Genomic DNA, 18855 nt, shown 5'->3' with positions numbered 1-18855 from the left:
TGCTTTTGTTTTTGCAGGTCTTATCATTTCTCTGCAGCTTCTTCGTGGAGACATGGAGCAGATTAGGAGAGAAAACCCCATGATATTTGGTAGGGGGTTGGCAATTACAAGAAAATTGGGATTTCCTGATGTCATCATGCCAGGTAGGCAGCACTTCTTGGGGCTGGGTTGGGAGAGGGGTTAGAAGGATGGAGTCTGGTGCTCCTCTCATGAGCAGATGGTGAACTGTGCTGTGGAGGAGCCCTGCAGCCATTAAAAGCCTCTGAATCCAAGTCAGCTTGCTGACTGCAGTCTGTAGTCAGTGGCTCCTTTTTTGGCATCTGTTCTTTTCCAGAATCCCCCACATCATACTCACCCATGAAACATAACAATCCAGCAGATGGGCTTTGTTGTCTCCTATAGAGCCTGGATGGTAGAAACCAACATGGAATTCTTCATGGGATGCCTTATACTCTCTTCGACTCACAAGAACTTCCTTTGGGGGCGAAAAATACACCAAAATATATGCCTTGTAGTATTGATGAATCCAATTCATGTAGGAAAAGCAGATTCATTTTAATGTTTTGGAAAACAAGTCAGGCAAATGGTATGTTAAGCACTAGAAATAGTACTACCTAGCCAGGTTCTCAAGGATTGGCTCACTGTTCTCATCTAATGCCCAGTGGAAAGCCAGAGCAGAAAGTGGGAATGCATCGACCATCAAGTGTGGTTCTAGGTCAGTCCCAGGTTCATGTTTCCTAGTCAGGTCGATGCAGACAAAGCTAGAAAAGTAGATTGAAATAGGTCATCAGAGCCAAGGGGTCTGTAGGGAGTGAGGGAAGGATAGAGGCACGGCTCAAATGGAGGGCAGGTGGTCTGATAAGCAGAGGAGATGTGATCAAAGGAAAATCTGAACAGGCAAATAGCTGGTTTTCTGAATGGGTTACCTACCCTTTTCATTGAGTTTTAATCATCCAGTAAAAGCTTGTTTGCTTCTGTTTGAAAGAGCCAGGGCAGGCCAGACTGCACTACTTGTGACCACTCTATAGGTCACCTATTTGAAGTTCCTCGTGGTGCTCTAAATCCCCTTGTTGGAAATATTTGTCAGCATGTACCCAAGGTGGGAGTATGGCCTGAGCACAGAGAAGGCCCATGTGATGGCTTCCAGCTGCCTTCCAACTTCCCCCACTATGCCTGGACTTGTTTTCTCTTTCCTGCTTCCCCTCCGCATAGACACTGTGGATGCAAAGTAAGCTGCTGGGGACAGCCCTCATCTTCTGCTCTCTCTCTCTCTCTCTCTCTCTCACACACACACACACACACACACACACACACACATACACAGGTCTTCTGGATGGGAAACCTGGGCCACTCAATCAATTCCATTTGTAATGGGATGGAAATCAATAGCATTTGTAATGTTATAGAGACTTCATGCTTCTGAAGGGCCCCCATCTGACTGTTGTAGAGGGATATCCCTCATAGGACACTTCTTCCATCCTGTCCTGACACCATTCCTCAGCCCTGGTTGTCTGGACAAGAAGAGCCCAGGCATAGTCTTGGCTTCCTGGCAAAATGTCATGGAAGAAAGAAGTGGTTATCAAAATGGATCTGCTGATTTTGTTTTTCAAGGTTACATATCCAGGTTCATGAGGTGGAGTAATATATTCTAAGAGATATACCTAAAGTCTTCTTTTCTTTTAAGAAGTTGTTTGCCTACAATTTAGACATTTCTTTCCTCTTAGCCTTCACAGTCAGAAGATTAAAACCAAACGAACAGAGACTATAAAGGAACAAAGTTCAGTCATAACAATTCTTAAGCAAAGCTTGATTTTAAGAGTTGTGTTTTCTAACCCTCATTTATGGAAAGAAATCTTTTTGTGGAGCATCCCGCATCTCTTTGCATCATTGGCACTCAGGTTCAGAAAGGACTTCTGGGTATGCTAGACGAGTCTGAGGAAATGAGCTCTATCAGGCACTGGTGAGACAAGCTAAGGTTAAGTGAGTGTTCCCGCCCCTGGGCAGCAAAGGGATCATCAGATGCTTTGCAATCCTGAAAGGTCCAGGTGAGGCCTGTGAGTAAGCTGTTCTTGTCTGCCTTTGAGTACTAAGTGTTAGACCTGAAAGTAAGGATTGGTTCACAGGCGGGACGCAGTCCTTTGTGCATCATCTGTCTCCTCTACCCTTCCTCCCCCTGAGGAGAGAGCTTTTTTTCCAGATGGCTACTCCCAGCGTTGTGAGCTAACAGCTGACTGACAGACATCTTAATGCACTCCAAGATGTCATCGGAGTGAGTTTGCCATCCTCAGGCATGGTGATAGGGCTGGCCTGCAGCTTCTGGAGCAACAGGAATAGTGTACAGGAACGTTTTACATTGCAGTCAGCCTATCCTGGGAAAGCTCCGAAGTCCCTTGGTGAGACTGCCTGCAGCTGATCTACCCTTCACCTGTGGGAATGTTGGACCTGGGCTGCAGCACTCCCTCAGCCCCCATAATGTTGGTGTGACCAAGTTACAAGAAGTTGTCACTTCTTGATACATGGACATACTTATGAGAAATGAACGAGACAATGAATTATGTCAGTAACTGTGAACATTTCAACACTTAAGTTACAGAGTTCAGCCAGGCTCTAATCACACCAGTATCCAACATACCATTTTTAAAAAGGTCTCTTTGATGGTCTCCCATTGCTTTCCATGGGCAAACACCATGTGACTGCTGTGAACCAGAGATGTGCTACTCTGTGCCACAGCTGGGTCCTCATGGCACAGCCATCCAGCTCTGCTCATGAGCCCTGGTAGTGAGCAAGAGGCAGGAGTGCTATTCCCGTTGCCCTGGGAGTTCCCGGAGAAGACGCATGAACCAGGAGATGACATTCTTGACTAGAGAAGAACAAATAGATATGGGAATTGAAGTCTGATTTTGAAACCGAGCACTCAAGGTGCTTTTATTGGTTGGTCACCATATTCCCATGGGTACTTCCTCCTTCTCTCCAAACTCATTTTAGTTCACTTCAAAAGATAGTAACTCCTTTCCTAGATTTTTCTTTTCAAGAAAATGGGCAGGAAAGACTAGAGCAGGACAAATGTTCCAGGTGAACAAGGTGGAGTTAACATTGTTCCCAATGAAATAGCCAAAAGAAAACTGCCAGCCCAAAGACTGTAAACTGAGAGGAATGATTAAAACCTTTTTTTCAATAAGAGGCTGTGCCCTCCTGCAGACCATGCCCGAGCCAGCAGAGCCGTGCCACCACCTTCTACAGCCCTCTGTCATTCATAGCTTTCCTATAAAGCCTGTGCCCGGGAGTATAGAGTTATGTCATGGCTCTGTGGGAATTACATTTTAATTTATTGTCTAAGTCTTGAATTTTTAAGGGTTTTCATTTTCTGTGGAATATGGGCCAAGTTTCATGAGTGACATGGTCTTCCATCTTGTCAGAAGAAACCTGCCCTTTGATTTAATGTGCTCTGGCTGAGGACTGGGTTTTTCCCAAAGCAATAGTTCTCTGACTTGAGTCACCTGTGGGGCTTGGAGAAACAGACAGCTGGGTCCACCCCCAGGGGTTTCTGATACAGTAGGAATGGAGTGGGACCCAACAATTTTCATTCCTCACAAGCTCTGAGGTGATGGTAATGCTCCTAGTTTGGGGTCATTTTCAAGAAGCATGTCCTAAGAGGGACTCTGCCTTAGGGAGGATTTGCCCCTCTCTCACTCAGCCCTGGCACAAGGAGTGCTCCTCTCTGGGTTGCTCCGACTTGCTCTTAGAAGGCAGCTCTGCAGGCATGACATCCCTCCAGGGGACCCTCTGACTCTTGCCCTTGTGCTCAGAAATACACTCTGTCCTCTGCTTTGACCCTAATAAAAAGTGCATGCTTCATCACCGACCTGCAAGTGATGTTTTGTTTTTGTTTTTTTTTTCTCTTTTCCTGTTTGTCTTAATTGTTCTTGTCTCTCTCTGTGCTGTCCCCTCATTCTCGCCCCTTTCTTTCTGGTGCAGAGATGAAGATAGTTGGGTGTAAGTTCCTGCTTTTGTGTGCCCTGTCTGCTTTTTGCCTGCTTTGTTTCCATCTTCATTTGTTTCATGGAATGTTGCAATACTGGGGTGGGGCTTCATGGACATTATTAATATTTCATCAGCCTCACCTTTTGGGGGTAACTGACAAGACATTGAAAAAAAAAAAGAAGAAAAATCCACCAGCCAGCCTAGAACACTGTGTATTACTTTAGGTGTTCATTAAGACCTGAGGAGAGGATGTGGAGAAAGGGGAACCCTCTTACACTGTTGGTGGGAATGCAAACTGGTGCAGCCACTTTGGAGAACAGTGTGGAGATTCCTCAGGAAATTAAAAATAGATCTTCCCTATGACCCTGCAATTGCACTGCTGGGTATTTACCCCAAAGATACAGATGTAGTGAAAAGAAGGGCCATCTGTACCCCAATGTTTATAGCAGCAATGGCCACGGTCGCCAAACTGTGGAAAGAACCAAGATGCCCTTCAACGGATGAATGGATAAGGAAGATGTGGTCCATATACACTATGGAGTATTATGCCTCCATCAGAAAGGACGAATACCCAACTTTTGTAGCAACATGGACAGGACTGGAAGAGATTATGTTGAGTGAAATAAGTCAAGCAGAGAAAGTCAAGTATCATATGGTTTCACTTATTGGTGGAGCATGACAAATAATATAGAGGACAAGGGTAGATGGAGAGGAGAAGGGAGTTGAGGGAAATTGGAAGGGGAGGTGAACCATGAGAGACTATGGACTCTGAAAAACAACCTGAGGGTTTTGAAGGGGTGGGGGGTGGGAGGGTGGGGGAACCAGGTGGTGGGTATTAGGGAGGGCACAGATTGCATGGAGCACTGGGTGTGGTGAAAAAACAATGAATACTGTTACGCTGAAAATAAATAAAAAATTTAAAAAAAAAAAAAGACCTGAGGAAACTAAACATAAGAACTAGGTGCATAGCTACAGGGAAAGACTTTTAGGAGACACACCAGCTACTTCCACTGAAAAGAAAATGAGAGGTGCTTATCCCAGGCTACACAGAATCAGGAAGTTAGAAAGCTTGCCTTTTCAGTGCTGTTGGACACATCTCACACAAAAGGCAAACACAGAGACATGACTTTTTTTTTTCATTTTATTTTATTTCTTTTCAGTGTTGCGGAATTCATTGTTTATGCACCACACCCAGTGCTCCATGCAATACTATCCTCCTTAATACCCACCACCAGGCTTACCCATCCCTCCATCCCACTCCCCTTCAAAACCCTCAGTTTGCTTCTCAGAGTCCACAGACTCTCATGGTTTGTCTCCCCCTCCGATTTTTAAAAGAAAGCTCTCCTCAAAGGAAGTGATGAAAGTATTTACCACAAGTAGATTTGTAGGACTGTGGTCAGTCTGAGTGTCAAATGAGGCTTTGGCAATATCTAAGGGATGGTTTAGGAATGATCACATCTGGTCCCACAACAGCCTGGAAGATCAGCATATCCTTGACCCAAGAAAGGAATAGCCATATATAATGATGTCATACTATGACCATTCCTCTCTTCCTGGTAGATCAGAGAACATCACTGGCTTGTAACAGCAGAAACCAGTAGAAGTGTGACACTGAAGACATGGTTTAAAAGTAAAGAACTTGTTTAGAGTATCCAGGAGATACTCTAAAGAATATCTCTCCTGGATACTCTAGAGTAAAGTCCTCCCAAGAGTCCTTTTTGGTGGAAGAAGGTCTCTTCCTTAAAATAAGAACTACAACAAAATAAACTACTGGTTGTATGCCTGAAACTGCCTAAGTTGAATGGTTGTTAATGTCTCCAAATCTCCATGGAGCTGTCCATGTCATGTCATGTCCCTGTCACTCCTTTTCTGCCAGGAGAGACAATTGGTGCCATCCTGAGCAGGCCGCTGTGTCTGCTGAGAGAAGGTTAGCTCTAGTTTCACATGGTCTTAAGGGAAAGAAAACACTATCCTTCCTAATCCTATCTAGAAGTAGACAAGGTATAAATAATACAGTATTAAATACTAGTATCCCTGAACCCAAAGCCTCCTAATATGTGGTGTGACTAATGTATACAGAAGGAACATGAATATAATAAAGAATCCAGACAAGTCTGAGTGCCCAAAACTGTGTGGGTTGCCCTGGATCATTTCTCCTGGGATGAAACTCCACATAGGCTGGAACCATGTGGCCCCCAAATTCCTAGGAAGGCTGGCGTGTCTGGCAGGAGATTCTCTTGCTAACAGATGCTCTGGTGTCTGAGCCATACCGCAGAACTTCTGAAACCGGCCAAGTCTGCTCTCAGAAGAGAGGTGCAAACACTCTATGGGTTGTGCTTCTCTGGTGTCATACTAGGATGCAAGACTTCAGAGGGTCGCACCTGGCCACTGTGGTAGGCAGTTCTCTGTCACAGTGCTCCCAGCCCCCTAAGATTTCTGGTAGCTGAAAAACAGTTTCCTTCTAAGACCTCTCACTTACCGTAAAGACCCCAGAGTGTTTCAGGCCAATCCCTGAGGTAATAAGATGGTCTCAGGTACATTACCTGGCTCCTTCCCAGCAGTTGCTTATGTGGACTTACAAGAATTTAGATTTTTGATGTGTCATCGTGGTGTAGTGAAGCTGTTCTTGACACCTAACCACTCCAAACCAGGTATCCAGAAACTCTAGTCCCTGGGCCAAATCTAGCCAGCAGCTTATTTTTGTACCATCTTCCAGCAAAGAATAGTTTTTCACATTTTAAAAGGGTTGCAAAAACAAAGGACGTGTAACAGAGACCTGTGTGAAACACAGAGCCTAAAATAGGAACTATCTGGCTTCTTCCAGATAAAGTTTGCTGACCTCTGCTTCCTCTTAAGTCCCTAGTCTCATGGCACTCAGCTCTACCAACAGCTGGCATTGGCTACTCTGGCAGACTGTGAAAAGGACAGAGACAATATTTTCGGAGGCCGTCCTACAAGTTCAACCTCATTCATTACATCTTTCCACTCCAGAAACTCTGGTGCATGTCAGCTGAGCGTTAAGCGCTCAGAGATATAAGGCATTGCTGATGCTGTGAGGTGCCCTGCTAACCTCAGGAAGCCGAGTTCATGTAACAAAGGGAGGCAGGGCCGCCCTCAATAATACCCACTCCCACACCCCACAGAGAAGCCTCTCCTTCCCAGAACCCTCTCAGCATTCATCTGTGCTGCCTAGCCCCCACACCCAGCCAGATTTCATCATCTTCCCAGCAAACCCCATGGTGTGGTCCCCTAGCATTAAACCCTGGAAAGCATCAGAATCACCTGTTGATTGTTTGTTTAATGTATGTACTCAAACCCCGCCCAAGAACAACCACAATCTCACAGGGTAGATGCTAGAAATCTAGTTTTAATAAGCTCCCCAGGTGATTAGAATATAGCCAGCCAAACAGTGGTCTGCAAACTAACCTCATAAACCATTGCTCAGGCCTTCTCTTTCCCATCCTCGTTGTAGTATGCCTATCCTCAAACCTCTCCTGGAGCTATTTCCTTGCAATTGGTCCTGAAGTTTACAGGAACCTCCCGGAGACAGTGCCTTAACCCAAACGCATGATTCCCCTGGTGGGCTTTGTGAACATATAACATGTAACAGGGACAGCTGAAGAGCAAGGAACCTGGGAGGCTATCTTTAAGGCAGGACTGGGTCATTAAATCCTGGGGGCCTTTAACATTGGCTGCTTCTTAGGTTTTCTCCTAGTTCCAGGAGAATTAGTAGAGAGCTCTATTTAAATGATCCCCCAGAGAGCTTTTGATAAGAGGGCCCCAGTAACATTAACTATCGCAGTTCTTGAAATTGAGGCCATAATTTGCAAAATTGAACCCATAAAGCAGCCTAATATCCATTCTGCTGAGAATAGCCCTGGTCTTAGGCAAGTCTGTTCTCCAAATAAAGAGCGGTGAAAGATCTGATGAAATCAAGCTGCTTCAGTCTGTAACTCAGAGGGCATGTTTACTTGTTTTGATAAATTTTCTCAGCAAGATATCACTAAAGGCTGTTTAAATAGAAATTTTTAAAAATTTTTAAACTGTTTAAATAGAAAATTTAAAAAGAATGAAAGCTGTAGGAATATCCAGCTCAGTTCTTCCATTTGAAATTGGCATTTTGATTTACAATGCCCTGGAGTTACAGCTCAGAAACCGTGGGCTCACTTTATGAAATCATCACAGACCAAATTCTGCCATTATCAATCTCCCACTTTTGTATGAGTATTCTATATCATATATTGCTAGGAAACATTTAAATGTTTCATTTGAATGACACATTTATTTAGGGCTAACTTTTGTATGGAGTCACAGAAATTTAAAATGTTTGTACAAGCTAGAATACTATTGCTGGTAGCCAGTATCTGCTTTTACATGTCATGTGGATTATCTTAAATGATTTCTAGAGAGTGCTGGTTTAAACCAGAGTAGTAGTTTAAAAAGTACCTGTTCTTTAAATTAGACATTAAAATTCTCTATTCACTTTATGCCAAATCAGCCTAGAAATTTAATAACTATTTAAATTCCATAGAAAAGCTAATGTGTAACTAAAAGACTTTTATCAAAAGAAGGCTCTAAAATGTCTGTTTCTATTGTTAGAAATTCAAGGTGTAACCACCTCTCATTTATCCCGTTATGATAGCAATTATCTATAGGAAAGTTCCCATTTAATTTTGAATTTTACTTCAGGGGACTGATTTTATTCATCTCCTGCCCATAGTAGCAAATTTGTGGATTTGAGTTTCCCTTCTGCTTTCCTTTCCTACCCTACCTGCACCTCTGAGTACTATTTTCATGATATGCTGGGAAGGCCCAAGCAGAGATGTCCAAAGGAGGAAGGAGGCAGATTCAAGCCAGACTCATGAAAATTCCAAGTAGAGGCTCTCCTCACCCGGGAGAGAAGTCTGTGTGAACTGCAGGGATAGACACCCCCTAGACTGTCCTGCCTTGCCAGCAGTTACATTTGTATGTGATTTTCAGAACGAATTTTCCTTTTCCTTCATGGTAGCCTCAGGGCTATTTGGGGAACAGGATGTTTTTCGCACATTAGAGAAAGTTCTCTGGGCTGTCAGAGAATAAGTAATTGCTTCTTACAGGCTGCTCTTCCCCCCACTTGAGTGGAAGTATTTTAAGAGCTTCATTATGCAACCAAATAGCCATGGCTGCATTCCTGGTATAGTAAGACGACCTGAAGAATAGAAGGTCTGCTCATGAAGACCTCAAAATCCAGGTATATGCCAGTCCTGGTCTACCATGTTTCATGCATAAGGGACACTAAGACACTTCCACAATCAGAGAGGTGGCCTGTGCAGAAAAAGAGCCATCATCATGTATCTGACCAAACTAGAGAGCTCACTTGCCAACCAGAAACAATGCCTGCTTGTTTATTGTGATTCCAAGAAAGGAACTTTCAGATGGGCCAGTTTTGCTAAGAACTGAGGTAGAAAGAATATTCTGAATTGGCTTGTTTTGCAAGTTAATCATTCCATCACCTCTCAATTGAATTCTTCAGGCTGCTAACACGTCTTCACTTTGGTCTTGTGTGTTTTCCTTTGCCACTTTCCTTTGAAGATGTTTTCCCCTGAGACTTTACTATTTTTTTTTTCTGAAAGTCAAAATCCCTTCTTTAGAATGTATGAATAAAACTGGTCATGTTACAAAATTAGAGCAGCCCAAATGAGTTCCCCTTATACACGAACAGACAATCCCACTCCCCTAAAAAAGGCAGATGTGGTCATTCCTTAGGTCATTTCAGCTTGCAGTTTGAGCTTCTTCAGCCCAGTCTCCAGCAGCAGATATTGGCAAAGTGGGTGGGAGTCAGAGCACAGGGAAGCAGTAAGAGCGCAACAAATTGTCCCCTCAACCCTGTGCTTTTAGCCCCTGTGATTCTGAAGAGTCATCTGCTCCCAGAGCACATGCCACACAAAGAAGAAAAAATGACAGTCCAGTGACCTCCGTCTGGCACTCAAGGAAGGGATGGGATTTGGAACTAAGCCTCCAGAAGGAAAAAGTAGTGCATCCTCTGTAAAGACTCAGAAGGGTTAAGAGTTGAAAAAAGAAAACCTAAAAAAGAAAAAGGAAATTACCTTTTTTTTTTTTTTGGAGGGAAAGGAGAAGGGATTAGTAGTTAAGGCATAGACATGATAAAACTAAGTATTATTCCTGTTGATTCTAAAAATTTTCCCCTTTGGAAGGCTCAGATTTCGGCTATTCTCCTGGAGGGTAAAGAGACTGAGCAGTCACCTATAATATGAGAGAAGATTCTCTGCCCCACATTTTCCCACCCTGGACAAGGTGTGAACAGCTTTAGAATTCAGACTTAGAGAACACATGACTAACCAACCTAGTACCGCTGCACTGATATGGGTAGATGTCCACCATTATTAACCAAGCTTGCAATGCCCGAGCACCCACCTGAACCCTGGAGGACCCAAACGCTAGCCTGGTCCTCCATACAAATGGGGTAGTGTGGCTTCTGTGGTCATGAAGACATGGCATTTCTTTCCCCATAGGCGATATCCGCAATGACCTGTACCTAACCTTGGAGAAGGGGGATTTCGAGAGAGGGGGAAAGAGTGTACAAAAGAATATTGAAGTGACCATGTATGTACTTTACGCAGATGGAGAAATACTGAAGGTAAGATTTGCCAGTCAGTTTGGAATGGAGGCTAATCCTGAAATAATTTTTGTGATTCTATGGACTTTATCCAGAGATCCATTCTCCTCAGGCAGACCTCACTCAAATGACTGCATGTACATTCTTCTCTGCCTTTTCTTTTCTTCAAGGAAACCCTGCAGTATGCTTTGATGATGACTTCCAGTGTCATACAGCCTGTTTAGAAATGCTTCCTAGTGTCTGACCTCAATCCTTCCTGCTCCAATTTAGACCTATTCCCTCTAGTTCTGTCCTATATGTTACTTTTTCTGCCATTCTGTCTAGCATCAAGCTGCCTACCTTTGGTAACTGTTATTAGGTCCCACTCTTCTTGTTCCTTAAGCTAATAAAGCTGCACTTGCTCTTTGGTCAAGGGTGGGACTTAGGCACTCACTTGCTGGTACCAAGTTATGTGACAAGAAACAGCAGAGTCAGGCTCTAAAAGATTATTTCCAGCCAATGCCAGTATAAAGATGGAAGTATGTCTTCTGTCACTCCTCATTCGAAATGAAGACCTGGAGTGCTGTTTTTCCACTGTCAGTACGTCAGTTTTCCCCAGTCATGTCATGATGAAGTCCCTGGCAAATAACAAGGCCTCGTCTGCATAGCACTTGATAGAAGGCAAATCATTCTTTTACAGACCTCGCTCCTGTATGTTGACAATAGCCTTGTGAAGCAGGCAGAACAGGAATGATCATCCACATTTTATGGAATGAAAAAAGTAAAATTAGTCAAAACCATCTCCTAAAGCTAGAAGGAAATAGAGGAGAATGTTTATTTGGTGGTAGAAACAGTGATTTGTATTACATTTTAAAAACCCACCTCAAGAAAATAAATTAACTTTAAAAAGAAGGAGGGTGGCACCTGGCTGGCTCAGTTGGAACAACAAGTGACTGTTGATCTCACAGTCTTGAGTTTGAGCTTCACATTGAGTGTAGAGATTTTACTAAAAAAAAATAAATAATTTTAAAAACCTACCTCAAGGACTAAGGCATGTCCATTGTTTGCATGGATAACACCAAGGTCAGCAGAGCTGTTAGCTACTGACAGTACCTTTGTGCAGATAGGGAGCTGCTCCTGATTGTATTACCTGAAACTTCCTGTCTTCCAGGAAGTTGGGACTACAGCTTCATGGCAATATTTGGAAATGGGGTCAAGGTAAATCTGGTTCTTCCTTATCTAGGACAGTCATCCAAGGGCAACCTTGGAAGGAAGGTTAGAAAGCAAGCTCTCTCCAGTTTATAAATTAATTAATTTTCTGATCAGGTAAAGTGTCATGGACAGTTGACTTCTCCTATGGAGTTCACTGTTTCCTTTCTGAATGAGGATGAAGAGTTTATCTTTTTGATTCAGATACACTGTTCAGCTTCCCTCCAGTTTATTAAGCAGTGTGTGTGGTTTCTTCTGCCCCAAGGAAAAGAAGGAGCATTAGTGACTGTGGATTCTTTATGCCATCTAAACAGTTGTCTCCAAAAGTTTTGAATTTAAGTCAAATGAATTTTCTCATCTTGTAGATTCGGCCTGGTGGGAAAATAGGACCCACGCAAAGGAGAAAATATCCTAGTGCCACAGAGCCATCCAGGGACTTCCTCCAGGAAGATGACACTTTATTATGCTTCTCTCTTTCAGGATTGCATAAGCTTGGGTTCAGGAGAGCCAAACAGGAGCTCCTACCACTCCTTTGTCCTCTACCACAGTAATAGTCCTCGATGGGGAGAGATTATCAAATTGCCCATCCCCATCGACCGGTTCCGGGGCTCCCACCTGCGCTTCGAGTTCAGACACTGTTCCAGTGAGTGAGAATTCTCTCCACATTCCTTGGAGGATATGAACGTCCTATTGTCTCAGAAGTCTTTCCTCAGAAAGGGAACTCAGAGGGTTCTTGTTATTGGGGCAAGAAAAATGAGGAGTTCTGAATCAGTGGGTACTCAAGGATGGGATGTCATTAGAGGCTGTTCTTTAGACAGTGACTCAAACCATGAGGTCTGGTGCTGGCCCTTCTTAGGGTCTGACCCAGACACCAGATAATTACCAGTGTCATTCCCCTTTGGGTGTTTCCTTTCTGCATATTAAACTGCTTCTTAAAGAGCCTCTGGTTTATCAAGACCAGCAGTCTAGTTTCTATTTGAGTCTAGGTAGCCCGTGTACCTTGGGATATAAATGGAAACCTGGTCCAGTACATTTCTCATCATTCCTACAGTCAGGTAACTACCTAATTAATGAAAGCAAGGGATGAAGAAGTAAAGAATATAGGTGATAAGCATAAGGGGAATTTCTGTTAAAAAAGCAAAGTGAGGGGCAAAAACAACTAACACCTAGCTCTGGTTGCAGCAAAGGACAAAGGGGAAAAGAAACTCTTTGGCTTTGCATTCTCACCCCTGATGCGGGATGATGGCACCACTCTCTCAGATGACATCCATGAGCTCTACGTGTACAAGGTATGGAGCCTGTCTGTCTCTCATCTAAACCCTCACACTCCTGAGACCGCTCTCACACATGGTTCTCAGTTAGGTGGTTTTCAGTGGGCAGGCTGAAGGATCCAGGGTAGTGCACTGGTGGCTGACAGCAGGACAGCTGTGGGCAGGCTTTTGTCTTCTATCTATAGGAGCCTTCCTCTCACAAGTGATGCCAGCAGGCACTTTGCTTCCCAACTCCCACTTCACAAGTAATGGATGTCTGTTACCAACTCCTCTGTGGTATTGTGGCTTGGCTAGTGTGTTCAGACACCTGCCATTTGAGATCATGGTTCTGTCAGCTGTCACAGTTCCGCTGCCCCCCAGAGTTGTCTGCACACCAGGTGGAGGCCACCTGCCCCAACATGTTCTCTTTAAAAGGCATGTGAGCCATGCTGGGGAGTTTCCAGTCAGAAAGCAGTCTTCTAAGAGAACCTGAGGTCCAAGATCTAACCTCAGGAAGATGAGAGCAAACATCAACATCAAAAAATCTCCTGCGGCCTGCTTTTTACACGTGGCGTGGTTCGGGAAACATTCTGTATTCTCTACCTTTGCCTACAGTGCGATGAGAATAGCACGTTTAACAACCATGCTCTGTACCTGGGCTTGCCCTGCTGCAAAGAGGACTACAATGGCTGCCCCAACATCCCCTCCAGCCTCATCTTCCAGCGCAGCACCAAAGAGTCTTTCTTCATCTCCACACAGCTCTCCTCCACCAAACTCACCCAGAATGGTAGGCAAGAGGGTCTGCAGGGGGCTGCCCTCCCTGTCCTCAGTTGCTGGTTTCATGTTGCTGATGCATGTTAAGGGAGACAGGAATTTGTTGCTTTTTCATGCCACAATGAGGGCATTCTTTTCACCTGAAATTGGAGGAACCACTTGGCAATAGCAGCCTGTAAGGTTTGCCATGGTTTCAGCAGCTCCAGAGTACGCCTCCGGATTTCACAGATGTGTCTTTGGTCTTGTGGGCACTAAAGAGGCTGTTGTAATGCTTGTGGCTATTTCTCTTCCTCCAGTTTCCACTGGGCAGGGAGGGTCTGGGCTTTGCTTGTCCTTGGCATAGCCAGTGTTCACCATCTTTTGCACTTGCTTTTCTAGTGGACCTCCTGGCTCTCCTGAAATGGAAGGCTTTTCCAGACCGGATCATGGACATCCTAGGGCGGCTGCGGCATGTCAGTGGGGAAGAAATTGTTAAGGTACGGCTTCCAGAAATTCATACATGCTGCCTGACCAAGAATCTGGGCAGAAGTCCTTACATCTCCTTGATTTCTACTGGTACCCCACTGAGATCATGTCTTGAAATATAACTAGATGAGTAGAAATAAAGTTCTTCTTTTATCTTTTTTTGTTGTTAACTTATCTTTTTTTTTCCTTAGAATTTTATTTATTTGACAGAGAGAGACACACAGTGAGAGAGGGAACACAGCAGTGGCAGTGGGAGAGGAAGAAGCAGGCTTCCCACTGAGCAGGGAGCCCCATGTGGGGCCTGATCCCAGGGCCCCAGGATCATGACCTGAGCCGAAGGCAGACACTTAACTACTGAGCCACCTAGGCATCCCTGTTAGCTTCTCCTTTTAAAGGAGGTATCACATCTGGCTTCTTACCTTTTAGAAACTATATTTAAGTCATAAATCCTATTTTCTGATTGTTTTTCTTCCTAGGAAAAACAACAATAATGAGAGGGCAATGGTCAAGGCATCTGTCTCAGAAACATACCCAGTGCCTTGTGCTGCCTCCTCTCCCTTCCTTAGATCTCTTTCTCATTTTCCTTATTTGTAACCCTTTAACCACAAATCTAGCCTGAGGCTTTTCTGGCTCTACTGGCTTGCTTATCTAGAAGAATTCTAAATACTCTCCATTAACTTAGAGCTGCTGCTTTTGCCCCATCTCTCACTTAGAGTCCATACTAAGGACCCTTCCCCACTCCCTGTCTGAACTGCTTTCTCTAGGTACCTTTGTGACATTTCCCATCTAATGGCCTGAGCAGACTGATAACAACACTACCAGTCCCCCGTTATCTTCCGCAGGGCTTCTCTGCATTGTGTGGAGTGTTTGCCCACCTGGTTTTAGCTCAGGAAAACCCGCAGGTACTCCCTGATGGTGTAAGCCCCCCAGGTGGATTCTGCACAGTGGACTGAACTCTGCTGAGGACAGTGGAGTTGCCTTTGACGATCAGCAGGACCAGTGGACTGTAGGATAGAGACTAAATTTCAAGAAGGCAGCTGTCCTTCAATGAGCTTTCTTAGTTCTATCATCATAAAACCAAATCAATGAGCACAGATAACCCTGTAGATACTTTTTCAGCACCATTGACTCAGTAACATACACGGTGTCTTCGAACAAGAAACAGTTTTGAAGTCTGTATACCTCCATGTATTTTCATGAAGTCAGTCTGAATTTTGTTTTCATCAATTAATCTTTTTAAAAAGAACTCTTAAGTTAATACTAGTTTTGTTTTGCTTTGCTTTTTTAAAATTTAATTTTATTTTTTCAGTGTTCCAAGATTCATTGTTTATGCACCATACCCAGTGCTCCATGCTTTGCTTTGTTTTGTTTAGGTAGGAGGCAGGGAGAAAGACAATCTTTGGCAGACTCCACGCCCAGCACAGCCCGATATGGGCTCAATCTCAGGACCCTGAGATCGAGACCCTCAGATCATGACCCTGAAATTATGACCTGAGCTAAAATTAAGAGTTGGGCACTGAATCAACTGAGCCACCCAGGCACCCCTGCTAATACTAGTTTTTGAAACTGAAGATCAGTTTATTCTCAGGGCACTTTTTTCCTTCTAAACGTATTAAAAAATATCAATTAGTAAACAGAAAGGTATTTTTAAAATCTGTAATCTTTTTCTTTTTTTTTTAGGCTTAAGGCATATATTTATTTTTCCAAATTTCCTTTTTATTTTTCATTCTTATAATCAGAGTTCTTCTTTAAAACTATCTGTATATATCTTTTTTTTAATTTCTTTTCAGCATAACAGTATTCATTGGGTTTTTTTTGTTTTTTTAATTTATATATATATTTTTTTATTTTTTATTTCTTCTTTTTTTAAAGATTTTGTTTATTTATTTGACAGACAGAGATCACAAGTAGACAGAGAGGCAGGCAGAGAGAGAGGGGGAAACAGGCTCCCTGCTGAGCAGAGAGCCCGATGCAAGGCTTGATCCCAGGACCCCGGGATCATAACCCGAGCCGAAAGCAGAGGCTTTAACCCACTGAGCCACCCAGGTGCCCCTAATTTTTTATTTCTTTTCAGCGTAACAGTATTCATTGTTTTTTCACCACACCCAGTGCTCCATGCAATCTGTGCCCTCCCTAATACCCACCACCTGGCTCCCCCAACCTCCCACCCCCCCGCCCCTTCAAAACCCTCAGGCTGTTTTTCAGAGTCCACAGTCTCTCATGGTTCACCTCCCCTTCCAATTTCCCTCAACTCCCTTCTCCTCTCCATCTCCCCATGTCCTCCATGTTATTTGTTATGCTCCACAAATAAGTGAAATCATATGATACTTGACTCTCTCTGTTTGACTTATTTCACTCAGCATAATCACTTCCAGTCCCGTCCATGTTGCTACAAAAGTTGGGTATTCATCCTTTCTGATGGAGGCATAATACTCCATAGTGTATATGGACCATATCTTCCTTATCCAATCGTCCGTTGAAGGGCATCTTGGTTCTTTCCACAGTTTGGCGACCGTGGCCATTGCTGCTATAGACATTGGGGTACAGATGGCCCTTCTTTTCACTCCATCTGTATCTTCGGGGTAAACACCCAGGAGTGCAATTGCAGGGTCATAGGGAAGCTCTATTTTTCATTTCTTGAGGAATCTCCACACTGTTCTCCAAAGTGGCTGCACCAACTTGCATTCTCACCAACAGTGGAAGAGGGTTCCCCTTTCTCCACATCCTCTCCAACACACGTTGTTTCCTGTCTTGCTAATTTTGGCCATTCTCACTGGTGTAAGGTGGTATCTCAATGTGGTTTTGATTTGAATCTCCCTGATGGCTAGTGATGATGAACATTTTTTCATGTGTCTGGTAGCCATTTGTATGTCTTCATTGGAGAAGTGTCTGTTCATATCTTCTGCCCATTTTTTAATATGATTGTCCGTTTTGTGTGTGTTGAGTTTGAGGAGTTCTTTATAGATCCTGGATATCAACCTTTTGTCTGTACTGTCATTTGCAAATACCTTCTCCCATTCTGTGGGTTGCCTCTTTGTTTTGTTGACTGTTTCCTTTGCTGTGCAGAAGCTTTTGATCTTGATGAAGTCCCAAAAGTTCATTTTTGCTTTTGTTTCCTTTGCCTTTGGAGACATATCTTGAAAGAAGTTGTTGTGGCTGATATCGAAGAGGTTACTGCCTATGTTCTCCTCTAGGATTCTGATGGATTTCTGTCTCACGTTGAGGTCTTTTATCCATTTTGAGTTTATCTTTGTGTACAGTGTAAGAGTATGGTCGAGTTTCATTCTTCTACATATAACTGTCCAATTTTCCCAGCACCATTTATTGAAGAGACTCTCTTTTTCTCACTGTATATTTTTTCCTGCGTTGTAGATTATTTGACCGTAGAGTTGAGGGTCCATATCTGGGCTCTCTACTCTGTTCCACTGGTCTATGTATCTGTTTTTATGCCAGTACCATGCTGTCTTGGTGATCACAGCTTTGTAGTAAAGCTTGAAATCAGGTAACGTGATGCCGCCAGTTTTGTTTTTCTTTTTCAACATTTCCTTAGCAATACGGGGTCTCTTCTGATTCCATACAAATTTTAGGATTATTTGCTCCAGCTCTTTGAAAAATACCAGTGGAATTTTGATCGGAATGGCATTAAAAGTATAGATTGCTCTAGGCAGTATAGACATTTTAAGAATGCAATCTTTTTCAACCTGAGTTGTATTCCAGATAAGAAAATATCCTATCAACATATCTCGTTTTGGTATCAATAATTGATCTCAAGCCACCAGAGGAGAGTGTGAAAAGAATCTGCTAGAATTAATTTTTTTTACTTTTTATTAGAATATTTCAAATGTACACAAAAGTAAAATAGTGGAAAGAACCCTATGAGTACCTATCACCTAGCACCAATAATCTTCAGCCTGTGACCAATACTGCCCATCAACACTCCCATCCATGCCTGCAACTTCAGACATTGCTAGGAAATAAACTGTAAACTTTGTGTCATTCAGTTGCCTTTTGACCAACAGAATGTTAAATTTGATTTTTAAAGATTGCTGGTATCCATGAGTATTTATCATCTTCTCCCTTAGATTTTGCATCTTAGAAACAAAAAACAAAAACAAAATGGTACTTCCAGATCTTTTACCCTCCCTGATAGCCGTCAGCAGGAGCTTTCTCTCTTCTCCCAGCATACTGATTTCTAGACCAAAACATGGTTTCTGTAGATAGAGCCTAGCCTGCCATATCCTCATTCAAGTGTCCTTTATAGTTAAGCCACAGCAGAGAGTAAGGGGACTACAGCACTTTTTGGGGTTCTGGGAAAGTGGATTCTTTTTCTTAAAATAAATTTGGCATCAGAACTACTTAGATTTTCATTACTTCAAAGTTAAAATTCAACATGGGTGTCCTGTGTCCTTCTTTCCTTAGAAGTTTAGCACTCACCCAAGAGAAAAAGCCTTTCCAAGTCTCTCTCAGGACCCTTTGGGCTGTACATAAACACCCTGAGTTCACCTAGTTATCCCTTAGTTGGGTGGAGGTGAAATATTCGATTATTTTTAAGTAAGGTTTGAGATCTTAGATTTTTGAGAT

At 43.3% G+C, this 18855-nt stretch overlaps 1 protein-coding gene across 1 annotated transcript in view; it reads left to right on the top strand.

Annotated features, from left to right (window-relative positions):
* DOCK3 (dedicator of cytokinesis 3) overlaps positions 1-18855 on the top strand; it is a gene marked incomplete at its 3' end in the record, with an annotated part of 615312 nt that overhangs the window by 503397 nt on the left and 93060 nt on the right. Inside the window, exons 14-19 of the mRNA XM_080804908.1 lie at positions 18-143; positions 10494-10618; positions 12266-12428; positions 12968-13074; positions 13651-13822; positions 14188-14285. Coding sequence (XP_080661034.1) covers positions 18-143; positions 10494-10618; positions 12266-12428; positions 12968-13074; positions 13651-13822; positions 14188-14285 — 791 coding nt within the window. The remainder of the gene's footprint in view (positions 1-17; positions 144-10493; positions 10619-12265; positions 12429-12967; positions 13075-13650; positions 13823-14187; positions 14286-18855) is intronic.

The sequence above is a fragment of the Martes martes genome (assembly GCF_963455335.1).
Source record: "Martes martes genome assembly, chromosome: 1".
NCBI classification, from domain to species: domain Eukaryota; kingdom Metazoa; phylum Chordata; class Mammalia; order Carnivora; family Mustelidae; genus Martes; species Martes martes.
Note: the sequence above shows the minus strand (reverse complement) of the source record. Positions and strands in the feature narration are given on the sequence as shown.